Here is an 18,534-nt window from a genome sequence, read left to right as displayed (position 1 = left end):
TTAAAGGGCAGATCCGGAATCCTCCTCATTAGCCGCGGTCATGCTCGCCCGTGTAGGGTGTCGTCATCCACTCTTTACAGCAGCTCCCAGTTTTAAAGGGCCGGTCCATTCCTAGGTAAATCCCACAATGATTAGCTCTAGTATGGTTTGTGTTTCAAATACCGTTTTCAACATCTCTGCTTGCTGGGAACATTTGCTGTTTACATCTAGAAGTTAAATAAATAAATAAAATGTTTGCAACTAGTTAACAACTGTCCTCATTACAGATGAAGATTTGCTACAGTTGTATCCAGTCTGGCCCATCCTCAGTGCGGTACACAGCCCGGATCCCCTGCACCGATACATTGTAGCAAATCATCAGTACAGAAGACAGATTGGTGCTGCTGCTGTGTATAGTTCGCTACAATTGTATCCAGTCCAGAGCTGAAGAGTCTCTCTCCAGTCCTGGTGGTTTGTTACAATGTATCAGCGTACATTGAGTGTATCTTGGCTCAGGACTGGATACAGTTGTAGCAAATCCTCAGCTGTGAGAAATATTAGATATAAATAAAATGTTATCCCATGTTGATCTTTGAACCTGCCTTAAAGGGGTCACAGGATAGATGATAAATATCCCACCACAGGGGGTCCAGCTGCTAGGACCCTCGGGCCCCTGGATCGGTCATGCACGTCACTCCTGTTTCATTCACTTCAATGGATCTAAGAATAGATCCATAGAAGTGAACGGGGAAGTAGACTGACCTGTCCACTACCATTCGGAGGGGGACTCGGGGACCCTCTGTTCTCAGGGACCCCAATCCAATATCATCTGATGTGTATTTGCTGGCACCAGGACGAGTCGTACCGGAGCTCGCAGGTCCATGATATGATCTACATACAGTATCCCGGACTTGACTTGGGGGTTTGTACACTTGGGTTGTCGGACATTGGGTAACCCACCTCTTCTTCTTACTCCTATAGAGTCCTCGGACCCCCTTCTCTGACATTGCGGACGATGAGAAGATCTTTAATGGTGGTGATGAACAGTGGCAGCACCAGGGTCAAAGCCAGGACTTGTCTAACATCACAGATGAAGATCTTGAGCAGATCCGTAAGAAGGAAGAGGCTATAAAGCAGATTGAGGTATGACCCGCCGACTGCAGTGACGCACAGAGCTGAGTATGTCATCTGGCTGCTATCCTAGTGCGTACTGGAGGCGGACTGGGCTCCGCCATCACTGTGTATTCACAGCCTAATGTGGGGAGAGCTGGTCATTCATGGCTCTGAAGGTCTGTTCTTCTCAGCACTGGAGATGTGTGATGTACAGAGATGTGCCCATCCCCCCTCCATTACGGCCGTACGCAAATATTCTCTTTTGCACAAGGGACATTGATGACATTATAACTGCACTAACACCAGACCAAGGGCCATATTTGCTTCTGAAACCCAGGCCATGGAGGTGTTAGTAGTGAGGGATGTTCCTGCACAGTAAGAGGGGTTCCTACTGTCACAGATTGCCAGGAAGAGCTGAAAGAGGAGCCTATTGGTGACCAGGTGTCCAAAAACCTAGCCCTGTAGGATCTAATGTCCGCTCTTTTCTTATTGTGTGGTGGACATGGCAGAATGAGGCATTTGCCATCCGTTCTCCTTGAGATGACATCACGTATATCCACACAGATGGCGTCATTCTATTGGTCCTCTTAGTGCTGGGTAGGTGCACCGCATCCCGCTCCACCTGTGCAGATAAATGAAGTTCAACCTCATTTTTCTTCTTCATTGACAAAAAGGCCATGGTTTGACACAAGGACATTTTCTGGCCGCCGATGTCACAACCGCAATATCAGGAGATTTACAGCCTGGGAGAATCCCAAATTCAATCTACAGACTAGATTGAATCTGTCCACACGACGGTGCCGGTGTCTCTGTCCGCGCGCCGGTGTCTCTGTCCGCGCGCCGGTGTCTCTGTCCGCGCGCCGGTGTCTCTGTCCGCTCGCCGGTGTCTCTGTCCGCGCGCCGGTGTCTCTGTCCGCGCGCCGGTGTCTCTGTCCGCGCGCCGGTGTCTCTGTCCGCGCGCCGGTGTCTCTGTCCGCGCGCCGGTGTCTCTGTCCGCGCACCGGTGTCTCTGTCCGCGCGCCGGTGTCTCTGTCCGCGCGCCGGTGTCTCTGTCCGCGCCCGGTGTCTCTGTCCGCGCCCCGGTGTCTCTGTCCGCGCCCCGGTGTCTCTGTCCGCGCCCCGGTGTCTCTGTCCGCGCCCCGGTGTCTCTGTCCGCGCCCCGGTGTCTCTGTCCGCGCCCCGGTGTCTCTGTCCGCGCCCCGGTGTCTCTGTCCGCGCCCCGGTGTCTCTGTCCGCGCCCCGGTGTCTCTGTCCGCGCCCCGGTGTCTGTGCCCGCGCCCCGGTGTCTGTGCCCGCGCCCCGGTGTCTGTGCCCGCGCCCGCGTGTCTGTGTCCGCGCCCGCGCGCCGGTGTCTGTCCGCGCCGGTGTCTGTGTCCGCGCCCGCGCGGCGGTGCCTGTGTCCGCGCGGCGGTGCCTGTGTCCGCGCGGCGGTGTCGGTGTCTCTGTCCCCTCTTATAAACCTAGGAATGGAGGGCAAAATAGACTGGAAATATGAGTCAGTCTGAACCCAGTGGCCTCAAGCCTGGGCCCCGTAGGTGCAGTGTGGCCTCAAGCCTGGGCCCCGTAGGTGCAGTGTGGCCTCAAGCCTGGGCCCCGTAGGTGCAGTGTGGCCTCAAGCCCGGGCCCCGTAGGTGCAGAGTGGCCTCAAGCCCGGGCCCCGTAGGTGCAGAGTGGCCTCAAGCCCGGGCCCCGTAGGTGCAGAGTGGCCTCAAGCCCGGGCCCCGTAGGTGCAGAGTGGCCTCAAGCCACTCTGCAAATAGTTTTTTACAGTAGAAATTAATTTCTGAAATTATTATGCGAAGTCTCGCAAGACTTAGTGAAGTGATATCTTCGGCTCATAGGAGGCAATACATTCTAATACTGCAACCAGTGAGGAAAGGGAATGATCCGCTAACCGGTGCACACAGACGGGGAGAGCGGTGTAATATCTGACTGCTGTAATAAATGAAGATGATGAAGTATACCGACCTGTGAAATGGAAGCGTCCTGCGCTGGGTCTGCGCTCTGTGACCCCCGGGGTCCCTCCGAGGGGCCATTGACATTATTTGATTACTCATTTCATTGTCCAGTCAATGTTACTGGAGCGTCTGCGGTCTGAGCTATGCCCTATGACCTGGAAATACTACGAGTGTTGGCATACTGCCTGAGCCGGGAATGGAGCCCTGACCCCTGAGCCGTGTCCCCCTGGAAGGCTCTGCATGCGGGCATGTTCTACTGGGTAGAGGTGGTGCACAGTCTACCACCCCATCATGCTGCAATATGTCTACACATTTACCTTCAAGTTACATCTTGTCTTATGCTCCAGTCACATCCAAAGCTGCATGCACAATTTGGTTTTGTTTCATGGTAGAATCATATATGATACAATCATATAGCTATGTGCACAGTTCTTGTACTGAATTATGCCCGATGCGCCAATCACATCCTCAGCTGAATGCATGGTATTTTATACTCCAGTCACAGCCAGAGCTGCATGCACAATTCTTGCATTGCATTATGCCCAATGCTTCTATCACATCCACAGCTACTTGCACATTTCTGTTATTTTATCATGTCTTACACTCCATTCACATCCAGAGCTGTATGCACAATTCTGGTTCTATACATTGTTTTATGCTCCTGTAATATCCACAGCTTTATGCACAATTATGATATTGAATCATGCATTATGCTCCATTCACAGCCAGAGCTGCATGCACAGTTGTAGGTCTGCATTTTGTCTATTATTTTTACAACTACATGCACAATCCTTGTATCACTTTATGCCCGATGCTTCAATCACATCCACAGCTGCATGTACATTTCTAGTATTTTATCATGTCTTACACTCTAGTTGCATCCAGAGCTGCATGCACAATTATGATACCTCATCTTGTCTCGTGCTTCAATCACATGCAGAGCAGCATTTAACTGTACCTCTGATTGCTGCATTAACTCGATGAGAACAGCATCAGCAAACATCCCTTAAACAGCCCACTTCCTGTAATTTATTCAGCTTTGCTGTGTAGACTGGAACAGAGTGAGCGCAGTCGTCTCATCATTAGAGGGTTAGCGAGTTAATGGCCGCTCTAACACTATATACACACATTAGGCTCTGTATGCAGCTCCCCGTCACTCCCGGGGGCATGTTCCCCATCACTTCCTGCCATAAAGCGCACACCCCACTGTCATTAATAGGAGTATGTGTCTCCAATATGGCTGCCCCAAGGAAGTATTTTTATGTAAAACTGTGGAGGGGAGCTGCAATGACAGACACAATCTGTGTGCAGGGGTGGCGCTGTTTGTTGAAGAGAGCAGCCGTGTCTTTGTAATCCTGCACAACCCCTTGAAGTTTTACATCAAATCAGACAAAAACTAGGTAAATGAGGGCACCTGATGATATCTGTATAATGGGTTCACGCGTTGTGTTCAGGACGTGTAGTGAGAGGAATCTGCGGGGAGTCGCTGGATCCATTCAGTGTCATTGAGCTCAAGTGGAGACAAATTAGTCCTCTTGAAACCAGCTGAATATGAGTTCCTTCAAGTCTCCAGATACAACCGGCGAGGCTCTTGAAGACGTCCTGCAGATGACGATCTCTTTCAGGCGCGGTCCTCTCTTCTGCATCCCTGCTTCTTCTGGCGGTGGGGGCTGAATAATTTGTTTTCCTAAGATCTGAAGACCTCAAAGACCTCAGCTGATTCCCGTCTCCCACTGGTCTAAATCTGAGCTTTATTGTTCTTTTCAATGTGTTTGCAGGTAGTTCTACAACTTTCGATGTGACTCATATGACATCGAGATGGCTTTGTCCTCTAATGATGAGATGATTCTGCTGACCCTGCCCTCTAGTGATGAGATGATTCTGCTGACCCTGCCCTCTAGTGATGAGATGATTCTGCTGACCCTGCCCTCTAGTGATGAGATGATTCTGCTGACCCTGCCCTCTTGTGATGAGATGACTCTGCTGACCCTGCCCTCTAGTGATGAGATGATTCTGCTGACCCTGCCCTCTAGTGATGAGAGGATTCTGCTGACCCTGCCCTCTAGTGATAAGATGATTCTGCTGACCCTGCCCTCTTGTGATGAGATGACTCTGCTGACCCTGCCCTCTAGTGATGAGATGATTCTGCTGACCCTGTCCTCTAGTGATGAGATGATTCTGCTGACCCTGCCCTCTTGTGATGAGATGACTCTGCTGACCCTGCCCTCTAGTGATGAGATGATTCTGCTGACCCTGCCCTCTAGTGATGAGATGACCCCGCTGACCCTGCCCTCTAGTGATGAGATGATTCTGCTGACCCTGCCCTCTAGTGATGAGATGACCCCGCTGACCCTGCCCTCTAGTGATGAGAGGATTCTGCTGACCCTGCCCTCTAGTGATGAGAGGATTCTGCTGACCCTGCCCTCTAGTGATGAGATGATTCTGCTGACCCTGCCCTCTAGTGATGGGATGACTCTGCTGACCCTGCCCTCTAGTGATGAGATGACCCCGCTGACCCTGCCCTCTAGTGATGAGATGACCCCGCTGACCCTGCCCTCTAGTGATGAGATGACCCCGCTGACCCTGCCCTCTAGTGATGAGATGACCCCGCTGACCCTGCCCTCTAGTGATGAGATGACCCCGCTGACCCTGCCCTCTAGTGATGAGATGACCCCGCTGACCCTGCCCTCTAGTGATGAGATGACCCCGCTGACCCTGCCCTCTAGTGATGAGATGACCCCGCTGACCCTGCCCTCTAGTGATGAGATGACCCCGCTGACCCTGCCCTCTAGTGATGAGATGACCCCGCTGACCCTGCCCTCTAGTGATGAGATGATTCTGCTGACCCTGCCCTCTAGTGATGAGATGAATCTGCTGACCCTGCCCTCTAGTGATGAGAGGATTCTGCTGACCCTGCCCTCTAGTGATGAGATGACCCTGCTGACCCTGCCCTCTAGTGATGAGATGATTCTGCTGACCCTGCCCTCTAGTGATGAGATGACCCCGCTGACCCTGCCCTCTAGTGATGAGAGGATTCTGCTGACCCGGCCCTCTAGTGATGAGATGATTCTGCTGACCCTGCCCTCTAGTGATGAGATGATTCTGCTGACCCTGCCCTCTAGTGATGAGAGGATTCTGCTGACCCTGCCCTCTAGTGATGAGATGATTCTGCTGACCCTGCCCTCTAGTGATGAGATGATTCTGCTGACCCTGCCCTCTAGTGATGAGATGATTCTGCTGACCCTGCCCTCTAGTGATGAGATGACCCCGCTGACCCTGCCCTCTAGTGATGAGATGACCCCGCTGACCCTGCCCTCTAGTGATGAGATGACTCTGCTGACCCTGCCCTCTAGTGATGAGATGACCCCGCTGACCCTTCCCTCTAGTGATGAGATGACCCCGCTGACCCTGCCCTCTAGTGATGAGATGACCCCGCTGACCCTGCCCTCTAGTGATGAGATGATTCTGCTCACCCTGCCCTCTAGTGATGAGATGACCCCGCTGACCCTGCCCTCTAGTGATGAGATGATTCTGCTGACCCTGCCCTCTAGTGATGAGATGACCCCGCTGACCCTGCCCTCTAGTGATGAGACGATTCTGCTGACCCTGCCCTCTAGTGATGAGATGATTCTGCTGACCCTGCCCTCTAGTGATGAGATGATTCTGATGACCCTGCCCTCTAGTGATGAGATGACCCTGCTGACCCTGCCCTCTAGTGATGAGATGACCCTGCTGACCCTGCCCTCTAGTGATGAGAGGATTCTGCTGACCCTGCCCTCTAGTGATGAGATGATTCTGCTGACCCTGCCCTCTAGTGATGAGATGATTCTGCTGACCCTGCCCTCTAGTGATGAGATGACCCTGCTGACCCTGCCCTCTAGTGATGAGATGATTCTGCTGACCCTGCCCTCTAGTGATGAGATGATTCTGCTGACCCTGCCCTCTAGTGATGAGATGACCCTGCTGACCCTGCCCTCTAGTGATGAGATGATTCTGCTGACCCTGCCCTCTAGTGATGAGATGATTCTGCTGACCCTGCCCTCTAGTGATGAGATGATTCTGCTGACCCTGCCCTCTAGTGATGAGATGATTCTGCTGACCCTGCCCTCTAGTGATGAGATGATTCTGCTGACCCTGCCCTCTAGTGATGAGATGACCCTGCTGACCCTGCCCTCTAGTGATGAGATGATTCTGCTGACCCTGCCCTCTAGTGATGAGATGATTCTGCTGACCCTGCCCTCTAGTGATGAGTTGACTCTGCAGACACCATCCCAGTCTACACAGCAAAGTAATATAAGCTGCACCAGTGGCCGGAGTAAAAACGTGATTTTTCATGGCTTCCTTACACCAGGGTGTCTGCATTATTATTATTATTATATACACATTCTCTGCGTTCGTGTTCACACACCGGAGTCTACTTCATAATTGAATCTACGATGATACCATTTTTCCTCTTAGCTTGTCCACTTCAAAGGGAAATATGAAAGGCTGAGAACGTCTCGGGGCGATGCTTTTATTTCAGTGATGTCACCTTCCCTCTTCAATATCTGGAGTTCCAGAAATGTCGGAACATTTTAATAAGCTGCTCCAAAGACGACAGGACCCGGCGCTTTGTATTCCTTTGAGGGCAGAGTCGTAATTATCAGCATTAGAATAATAGAACAACTTCCTTTACTCTGTAATTCCTCGTATATCTGCTCCATGGACCCGTTTAGTGTGCGGAGGGCCCAGAAACTGTTCATGGGACATTGGATTTTAAGGGGTCATCTGCTTTTGCACTGCCCCTTTCTAGAAGTTGTCTTATGTGAGGCTTAAAAGGAAGTTCCATTTAAAGGGCAGCTGTCAGCAGTTTTGTCCCTATGACACTGGCTGACCTGTTACATGTGCGCTCGGCAGCTGAAGGCGTCTGTGTTGCTCCTATGTTCATATGTGTCCACATTGCAGAGAAATATGATGTTTTATTATATGCAAATTAGCCTCTAGGAGCAACGGGGGCGTTACCGTTACACCGAGAGGCTCGGCTCTCTCTGCACTTTGATTGTCGAGGCGTGATGATGATTTCACTGCAGTTGCAGAGATCTCTAAAGTCGATGATGCTTATAACCAGACTTGAATTGTGTTCACACTAGTAATTGTGGCCTACAGAGCTCTGCGCGGCATGTCCCAGGTTTATTACTCCCAGGGCTCTTTACCTTGTATTTTTTTTTTTGGGCCATCTTTGTTTTGAAACCTTGTATCACAGGGTCACGGGTTGTGTTCAGACACTACAGCTTGTCTAGGGTTAGAGACGGCTAGACGGCTGACCCTCCCACAGGCAGCTTGCCGACAGCAGTGTGCTGTCCGCATCCGCACTTCCGTTCCTCCAAAAAATAGAACATGTCCTATTTAAAGTGCCGGCCATGTGCGGTCCGCAAAATGCAGAACGCACATGGCCGGTGTGATGTCCGTGTTTTGCAGATCCACAATTTGCCGACCACAAAACACTTGCGGACGTGTGAATAGACCCTTAAGGGAATGTGTAGTCAGAAATTGACAAAGATATATATTTTTTTTTGTTTAACATATTTTTAAAGAATTTTTCATGTTATTTTTAATTTTCCATGTCAATAACAATATTTAACAAAAATCATAAAATCCTGCAGTTTTCGCGTTGGCCAGTAAGCCTAAAAGGCACCAATTCTTGGTCTGTAAAGATCACTTTACTGCAGTTATCTGATTATGTGTCGTTTTAATCCTGCCTGTCATGATACCACCTCTGTGTATAGATAAGACAGGATCCTCCATTCACAATAGGGGATTGTCAAAGTTTATCTATTCTTTCCTTGTACAATGCCCTCTGAACAGGTCACAGAGCATGCCCAGAAAACCCTCCCATAGAAGTCAACGAGGTCCCCTCCTGACCATTGTGTCTATGGCCTGCCGTAAAGCAAGTTCTTAATCCCTTGTAAATGCTGCAAAGAACTGCTGGGGATAGAGAATAGAAAAATCAGTCATCAGAAAATAAAAGCTTGTTTGTCCCCCATTGACAATGAATGGGGACTAAACGGAAGCGTTTTTTTCCGGTATTGAGACCCTATGACGGATCTCAATACCGGAAAATAGAAACACAAGTGTTATAGTAGCCTTATCTGGTTTTAACTGGCAGAAAAAAATGGCGCCACATTCCCTTTAAACGTTGCTGGTCCTGTGCTCTGTCTGTACTAATCTGGAGACGAGGCACGTCTCATCCTCCAGTCACACCCAGAGCTGCAGTCAGAATCCCACCACGTTACTTGTGATATATGTCCTGCTCTTGTCTGATTTATAGTAGGTTTTACCTTTTTTTTTATTGTTTTTTACAGAGTGATATGCTGGATGTCAATCAGATAATGAAAGATTTGGCGTCCATTGTGTATGAACAAGGTCACGATATAGGTAAGTATGCGCTTACTCTGCTTGTATCACTCGTGTGTCATAGTAATGGGGGCTTCTCTCTGTGTCCGATACATTCATGAATATTCTTCTCCAAAAGGTTTTAGTTCTTATCTAGATCTAATGTTGAATGCGTTATTCACATATTTTGCTTTGTTTGTGTACTGATTTTGAATGACATGTCTTTTGCTCTAATTGCATACAAAGCTGCATTGGAATTTTGGAATTTATCACTTTTTTCCTACTAATTAATAATATAAAGCACCACTTTTTTTCTAATCTGTTTTATTTTGTGATTGTCTTTTTATTTTTTTACATAATGGTGATTTGTTTTATGCCTTTAACTGTATCAGTGTTCAGGGCGTGCTCTGACTGTATCAGAGAGTGTTGTGGGCATGCTGTGAATATATCAGAGAGAGTGTTGTGGGCGTGATCTGACTGTATCGCAGAGTGTTGTGGGCGTGCTCTGACTGTATCGCAGAGTGTTGTGGGCGTGCTGTGACTATCGCACAGTGTTGTGGGCGTGCTGTGACTGTATCGCAGAGTGTTGTGGGCGTGCTGTGACTGTATCGCAGAGTGTTGTGGGCGTGCTGTGACTGTATCGCAGAGTGTTGTGGGCGTGCTGTGACTGTATCGCAGAGTGTTGTGGGCATGCTGTGAATATATCGGAGAGTGTTGTGGGCATGCTCTGACTGTATCAGAGAGTGTTGTGGGCGTGCTCTGACTGTATCGCAGAGTGTTGTGGGCGTGCTCTGACTGTATCGCAGAGTGTTGTGGGCGTGCTGTGACTGTATCGGAGAGTGTTGTGGGCGTCTTCTGACTGTATCGCAGAGTGTTGTGGGCGTGCTCTGACTATCAGAGAGTGTGGTGGGCGTGCTCTGACTGTATCGGAGAGTGTTGTGGGCATGCTGTGAATATATCGGAGAGTGTTGTGGGCATGCTCTGACTGTATCAGAGAGTGTTGTGGGCATGCTCTGACTGTATCGCAGAGTGTTGTGGGCATGCTCTGACTGTATCGCAGAGTGTTGTGGGCATGCTCTGACGGTATCAGAGAGTGTTGTGGGCGTGCTCTGACTGTATCGCAGAGTGTTGTGGGCGTGCTGTGACTGTATCGCAGAGTGTTGTGGGCGTGCTGTGACTATCGCAGAGTGTTGTGGGCGTGCTGTGACTGTATCGCCGAGTGTTGTGGGTGTGCTCTGACTATCGGAGAGTGTGGTGGGCGTGCTCTGACTATCGGAGAGTGTGGTGGGCGTGCTCTGACTATCGGAGAGTGTGGTGGGCGTGCTCTGACTATCGGAGAGTGTGGTGGGCGTGCTCTGACTATCGGAGAGTGTGGTGGGCGTGCTCTGACTATCGGAGAGTGTGGTGGGCGTGCTCTGACTATCGGAGAGTGTGGTGGGCGTGCTCTGACTGTATCGGAGAGTGTGGTGGGCGTGCTCTGACTGTATCGGAGAGTGTTGTGGGCGTGCTCTGACTATCGGAGAGTGTTGTGGGCGTGCTCTGACTGTATCGCAGAGTGTGGTGGGCGTGCTCTGACTATCGGAGAGTGTGGTGGGCATGCTCTGACTGTATCGGAGAGTGTTGTGGGCATGCTCTGACTGTATCGGAGAGTGTTGTGGGCATGCTCTGACTATCGGAGAGTGTTATGGGCGTGCTCTGACTGTATCGGAGAGTGTTGTGGGCGTGCTCTGACTATCGGAGAGTGTGGTGGGCGTGCTCTGACTATCGGAGAGTGTGGTGGGCGTGCTCTGACTGTATCGGAGAGTGTTGTGGGCGTGCTCTGACTATCGGAGAGTGTTGTGGGCGTGCTCTGACTATCGGAGAGTGTGGTGGGCGTGCTCTGACTATCGGAGAGTGTGGTGGGCGTGCTCTGACTATCGGAGAGTGTGGTGGGCGTGCTCTGACTATCGGAGAGTGTGGTGGGCGTGCTCTGACTGTATCGGAGAGTGTGGTGGGCGTGCTCTGACTGTATCGGAGAGTGTGGTGGGCGTGCTCTGACTGTATCGGAGAGTGTTGTGGGCGTGCTCTGACTATCGGAGAGTGTTGTGGGCGTGCTCTGACTGTATCGCAGAGTGTGGTGGGCGTGCTCTGACTGTATCGGAGAGTGTTGTGGGCATGCTCTGACTATCGGAGAGTGTTGTGGGCGTGCTCTGACTGTATCGGAGAGTGTTGTGGGCGTGCTCTGACTGTATCGGAGAGTGTTGTGGGCGTGCTCTGACTGTATCGGAGAGTGTTGTGGGCGTGCTCTGACTGTATCTGAGAGTGTTGTGGGCGTGCTCTGACTGTATCGCAGAGTGTTGTGGGCGTGCTCTGACTGTATCGCAGAGTGTTGTGGGCGTGCTCTGACTGTATCGCAGAGTGTTGTGGGCGTGCTCTGACTGTATCGCAGAGTGTTGTGGGCGTGCTCTGACTGTATCTGAGGGTGTTGTGGGCGTGCTCTGACTGTATCGGAGAGTGTTGTGGGCATGCTCTGACTGTATCGGAGAGTGTTGTGGGCATGCTCTGACTATCGGAGAGTGTTGTGGGCGTGCTCTGACTGTATCGGAGAGTGTTGTGGGCGTGCTCTGACTATCGGAGAGTGTTGTGGGCATGCTGCGTGAAAGAGGTGTAGTGCTGATCACATTAAGCCAATAGTACAATCCATTATAAAAGATTTTTACTAAATTATTAGGGTGAATTCACAAGCGGTAGACATGATGAGGAACGTTGCGAAGCCTGTATCGCAGCTGCAGAGGCTCGTTAGCCGCCATCTGGCAGTGTAATACTGCCGCCGATTACCAAATCTTTTTACATGTTTAAAAATCATTGTTTGAAGGCAGCAGATGGACGATCTGCCACCAGCAGACCACTAGACAGCAGGGGGACGAGTGATGGCATAGCCGCCTGTACCAGCCGCGGTCTCCTCCACTGGCGGGCAGGCGATTGCCTGGAGGGAACGCCTCCCTCCCCCCACAGTCGCCTGCCACATGCAGCCCTAAGAAACGCTTTTCGTACATCTGACTAGGATGGTTTCTGCAGCAGGTGCGCGGATTTCTGCAAGTGGCGTTCACGTGTGCAAATCTGCAGCATGTGAATTCACCCTAATGGTGCCCATACACATAACTGAGACGGCCACCGGTGGCATTGTGCCCACTCTCGCCTGATGACAGAATGTTGTCTTTCCGCACATTTCCCAACTCCCAAGGGAGGGATGCCGCCGCCAGAGGTATCCGGCGGCGACTTATTACCCTCCCCCGCTGGCTATCTGTACGGCCAGGGTTTGGACCACCACCCTTTGCATCTTTTATTTCAGATTCCGATTGACGGCTATTTGTTCTGCTGCAGCTTTGGATGCGACTGGAGTAGAAGACTCTCTATTACTCGGGGCCGACATGGGATTACTAAAACAAATAATTTTTCAAGGTTAATAGACATGGAGAGTAGATTTAACCCCTGAAGTGCTGAGGGAATCCCCATGGCAGTCAGGGACCCCCCCCCGGATAGGTACCCTTCACGCTAATGGCAGGAGCATTGAAACGTGATATTGTAATGATAGATTCCGGGGCTTTTAGCTGGGATGAGGATTTGAGGACGTGGCCCTAATCACATTAGCCCCTGGTAGAAGGCGGACAGTCTCTTATTAGAGTGGGGGAGATAAGCAGACATCTAACGCTCTGTCCTGAATTCACAGATAGCATTGAAGCCAATATTGAGACTGCTTCATCACATGTAGAATCTGCCAATCGCCAGTTGGCCAAAGCAAGTCAGCACCAAGTAAGTAAGATTAGAGCGGTCGGAAGCCGCGGTATCAGCGGCGAGCAGGCACACACGTATAATACATGAATAGAAGCTTCTTATTCCTTCTTTACTCTTTGCTGCCGCTGCTGATAACTGCAAAAAAAATAAAAAATCTCATGACATGAAATACGTGAAGTTCTCTGTCCCCCTATTAATGGCTGGCAGCCGCGGCGACTGCAGAGCGTTTCGTCTGTGTCAGCGGAGAGCGTTCCCTCAATAGGCAGTAACTGGGATGAGTGGGATTTTAGGACGCCCGCCCTGATGTGAAACTGGAGCTCCCACGTCAGGGCATGCTGGGAGTTGCAGTTTCACCGTAATTCAAGAGCTATGGTTTGGGGGTTCCCTGAGTAGCAGGATGGGTGGCGTTTAGTATGCAGGCCCAGAGAGCATCCTATCACGGGGCCGTATTCTGTCATACATTATGGACCCCCCCCCCCCCTTTTATATAAGATTTGACTCATGCAGCCCGGTCGTCATTTTCATCCTCTTCCTCCAGTGCGCGCACACGTCTCCTATTGTATATCTGATAATCCAGAAATCCCATACTCCACTGTTATAGTGCAGCGGCCAATCAAACGTTCTTCCCTTGCTCTTGATGTGATATGTTTATTTTCCACCAGTCCGATAATCCAGAATATAGGATCACTCAGGTTGCCATAATGTAGATATATACACGTGTAGGTTTCCATAGACGCCCGGTATCCCGACCTCCACGCCAGTCACGTGTGAGATGGTCCCGGACGGCCAGCCGTGTCCAGGATAGGACGTCCAGTCTGCTGCAGCGCTGATCATTGGCTCTACAGACTGGCACACGTGGTGTAACCACGGGGCCCCTTCATGCAGTGATCACCTTCAAAATACTCAAGCTTTTTATCGAACTTATGTATCAGTCCGCTTACGGTTCATGTTCGTTCAGATGTTCTGAGCACCCCATCTATAAGGGGTTGTCACTTCTTAGCCGTCAGTGACTGATTTACTGAAGATCTGAAACTGCGGTCCCCATCATGTGTGCTCAGGGTTCGGGTGCGCCCTCCATCAGACCAACGCACACTGCATGTTCACAAGCTTTTATTCTTTTCAGTCCAGCCCTATAAATGACACAAACTCCCGATCCTACATGTCATGTCCCGTAAAAACATCATAAATAAAATGACATAACCGGACTCGCCATCCCGTACACTATACACCGAATACTCTAGTTTGGGGGGAGGGGGGTTCGGCGGACAGATTCCCTTTAAAGTGTTGGAGCAGGAGCAAAAGGAGGTCCAGGAAGCTGAGATATAAGGAGCTGTTTGCTGGTCCACTCCCTGTGTTTCCTCTGATTCCCCTTTTAACCACTCTTTCCATAACCCCCTAATAGACTTGAATAGAGGGGGGCATAGAGGGTAAAGGCTGTGGAGCACGACAGACCCCGCCGTCTAGATACGGGTGTGTCCACACCGTTCAGGAATTTATGACTTGATTCTTAGGTCGTCTTCTTTCAAATTCATTCTGTTATGAGCGATGCTGTGTTGATCCAGAAGAAGGAACCCTTACATCCCAAACATCATGTTTTCTTAGCGAGACTGTCTAATGCAGGCATTTCCAAACTGCTGCCCTCCAGCTGTTGCAAAACTACAACTCCCAGCATGCCTGGATAGCTTACAGCTATTAGGGCATGCTGGGAGTTGTAGTTTTGCAACAGCTGGAGGGCCGCAGTTTGGACATGACTGGTCTAATGACACTGACCCCAAAGAGGACAGGGCTTCTGCAAATATGGATAAGAGTGGGCGTTTCCGGCAGATTTGGGGAATAATTAAGGGTGGGGCTTAAAACCAAATGAACAGTGTTGAGCGCCACATAAAGCACCAGAGCCCCCCAGGGCTTAATAGGTGGGTCCTCCCCTCATGATGTTCTGGACGGCCCACAACAACCTCACGTGCCCGTACGCTGTATACGCTGGCTGCGGCTCCCCTGAAACGTCAAATTACTGGCAGGAATAAGAGGGCAAGAAAACCCGGTGCGGATCCCTCTTTCTTCTCTGAGGGGTTTTCTTGCCCTCTTATCCTTACTCTGATGGTGAGTCTAGTGGAGACGTCTGCCCCTGGCTGTGCTGGTTTCAGCCCCAGCTCACGTTTTACTCACCACACATTTCATTCTGGGCACAGAACCTGATTTTATTTTGTTGTAAACAAAAACAGGTGAGAATTTTTTATATTTTTTTTTTATTTTTTTATTCCATCAGGATGAAATTTATTTTTTATTTTTTATGAAACGATCTTCAGAATCCGGTTACCTGTGAGCAGAGCTTCTCTAAGTTGTGTCGGGAATACGACACTTGCCGGTACAGGCGGAGGACACAATTTTTGTCCTGATCCCTGACATTTTTTATTTTATTTTTTTGCTGCAGTTTTAAAAATTTGTTGGAGTTGTCACAACTTTCCGTCTTGTATCTCGTCACAGCGCTTCTGTACAAGGCACCTTCCTTAGACAATATAAAGTCTTTGAGGCATCTTGACTCTCGTCTGTTAAACAAGATGGAAAAATCCAGCCGGTCAGACCCCTCGGGATAAGCGGTGCCAAATTAAGCCCGGGAGCCGATTATCCCTCAACTTCCATAGCCAGATTTATAATGGAAAGTTCTTTCTAATAGGATTGTTTTTTTTTTTATTTCTTCACCACTTGAGATCTCTGATCACTGTCAGCGAATGAGAAAAGCCTTGAACATAACGGGACTATAAAATGTGTACAGTACTAATGCATCTCACAGCTGAGGGTTTGTTACAGATATTTCCAGCCTTAAAGGGCATCTGTCAGCAGTTCTGTCCCTATGACACTGGCTGACCTGGCTGAAGGAGTCTGTGTTGGTCCCGTGTTCATATGTGCCCACATGGCTGAGAAAAATGATGTTTTAATATATGCAAATGAGCCTCTAGGAGCAACGGGGGCGTTGCCATTGCAGAGAGAGCTGAGCCCATTCTCATTTGCATATACTAAAACTTCATATTTCTCAGCAATGAGGGCACATATGAACATGGGACCAACACAGATGCCTTCAGCTGCCGAGCGCACATGTAACAGGTCAGCCAGTGTCATAGGGGCAAAACTGCTGACAGATGCCCTTTAACAATCCTCTGAGAGTGCAATGCAAGAGCAGAGACCTTTCTCCTGTTGGGAAAGGCTTGTTACTATGTATCTGTTTGGATTCCAGGATGTTTAACTGATGGATACATTTGTGACTTATTAAAGGGATATCCCCACTTTATAGACATGTATGGCATATCCACAAGATACAGAACCCACACCAATCTCCAGAATGAGGGGTCTTCTGACCCCTGTCCTGCCTCGTGACACAGCGGCCTCATCCAGGCAGGTGGAGAAGTGGCCGTGCATTTCGGTGGCTCTCCCCAGTCTCTTCTGTCAGTGTCCAGGAGAGGTGTTTGACTGTTTCTGTGGCTCCTGTAGAAGTGAATGTAGTGGACCACCTCTCCATTCTCCACTTCAGTGTGGCGGCCAGCAGCTCCCCGGATGGTGGGACTCCCATCCTCTAGACCAGGGATCAGCAACCTCCGGCACTCCAGCTGTTCAGAAACTACAAATACCCGAATTCACTTCTTTGGGAGTTAGACCGAATGCACACGGCCGTGTTCCGCGGCCGAGAGCGGTCCGTGGTATGCCGGGCTGGATTTCTGTTCAGAGCAGGAGCGCACAGCGTCATTGGTTGCTATGACGCCGTGCGCTTCATGCCGCCGCTGCTCTACAGTAATACACTCGTATAGATCATACCAGTCTATTACCGTAGTGCAGCAGCGGCATAAAGTGCACGGCGTCATAGCAACCAATGACGCTGTGCGCTCCTGCTCTGAACAGAAATCCAGCCCGGCATACCACGGACCGCGCTCGGCCTCGGAAGACGGCCGTGTGCATTCGGCCTTAGAAGAACAGCCAAGCATGCTGGGAGTTGTAGTTTCACAGAAACTGGAGTGCAGAAGGTGGCTGGTCCTATCAGATATTCGTTATATCCTGCGGATAGTCCATAAATATCTAAGAAGAGCATGTCCATTTAAGTCTTTATTTGCTTTCTGCTTCAGAATGTTAACAAGGATGTCGCTGACAGCAAGCAGAGATCTTGAAACTAGTGCGGAACTAAGCCAAAAATGGTATTGAAAAGTTTTCAGAACTTTGCTGTACACCTTTCTATAAAACCCATCGTAAGATGATCTGGACATGGATGTAGATGAGCTGGTCCGGATCTTCTGGTATGGTGACTGCAGATGTTCCGGGTCCTGGTTGAAACAATCGGATCGTCTGAATAGAAAGTAATTACAATTCATTAACATGCAGAGAACCCGGTGTCCGTGCAATTATCATATGTTGGCGTTAAGTGGCATAGCGGGGGAGATGAAAGGAGCCGACCTGGAAGTCTGCACTTTGTAAATTATACATAAGGTCTCCTCGGGAGACGCCGCCATCTGCTTCTTCCAGTGATACCGCCTGGAAAGGTCACTCGTTTGAAGTCCTTGTCACTTTTTGTTTGTTTTACCTGTCAGCGTATTAAGGTCCTGGTATTTCCACGGCCAGAAATTCTTTGCTTGTGCATTTTTTTTCTTTTATGGGGTGCAAAAACGTAATACTTGGGAGAAGCAGTAAATATAGCAGACGGCCATTAATGAGCCTATTGTTTCATTAACCTATTACCTACTCTGGTCACATCCAAAGCTGCATTTAAGAATTCTGAGCTTCCATCAGCCCCTGCTGGTTCAGTGTCTGTGATAATACAGCCGATAAGCACTGGCCACTGATTTGATGACAGCTCTGTCTGCCCACAAGTCAGAGATCAGAGTGTCATGACTTGTGTTAGTCACAATTGTTGCTGCTGTTTTTGGGGGACCTTGCTGTGGAGCCGGCTTACTGATTTGGATAATCAGCGGTAAGCTCTTCACTCGGAGGGCTCAGCTAAACGGTTAGGAGCCTGTCAGCACAGTGCTGACTGATTCCAAATAGCAACAGGCAGAATCTTGAATACTGCTCTGGAGGTGACTGGAGTATGAGACATGAAGAAGTGACAAAGTGATCCCACATGTTGATGGGTAATTCTAAGCGTGGGGCAAATGTGTCAGGACGCCACAGTTTTAGGTTCCTTTTACCACCAAACAGTGACTTGGAATAAGATGATTCCCCCTTAAGATCCCCATGGTCCATATAAGTCTCCAGTTTCCTTCAGAAGTTACATATGGAGACTGCAGCCAATTATAATCTGAGTGGTTTCAGCAGGGTCATCGTAGAGATGTCCGGGGGTCTTACTCTGAATAAAATT

General features: G+C 49.8%; 1 protein-coding gene across 7 annotated transcripts in view; it reads left to right on the top strand.

Moving 5' to 3' along the window:
* TSNARE1 (t-SNARE domain containing 1) overlaps positions 1 to 18,534 on the top strand; it is a 246,532-nt gene that overhangs the window by 121,921 nt on the left and 106,077 nt on the right. For 5 of the 7 annotated variants that reach the window (XM_044294656.1, XM_044294654.1, XM_044294652.1 and 2 more), the window contains 3 exons: positions 961 to 1,122; positions 9,392 to 9,464; positions 13,132 to 13,214. In XM_044294656.1, the coding sequence (XP_044150591.1) occupies positions 961 to 1,122; positions 9,392 to 9,464; positions 13,132 to 13,214 (318 nt within the window). The remainder of the gene's footprint in view (positions 1 to 960; positions 1,123 to 9,391; positions 9,465 to 13,131; positions 13,215 to 18,534) is intronic. The other 2 variants (XM_044294657.1, XM_044294658.1) reach the window with 1 other exon arrangement.

This window comes from Bufo gargarizans, chromosome 5, assembly GCF_014858855.1.
Source record: "Bufo gargarizans isolate SCDJY-AF-19 chromosome 5, ASM1485885v1, whole genome shotgun sequence".
Classification (NCBI taxonomy): Eukaryota; Metazoa; Chordata; class Amphibia; order Anura; family Bufonidae; genus Bufo; species Bufo gargarizans.
This window is presented reverse-complemented; position numbering and strand designations above follow the sequence as displayed.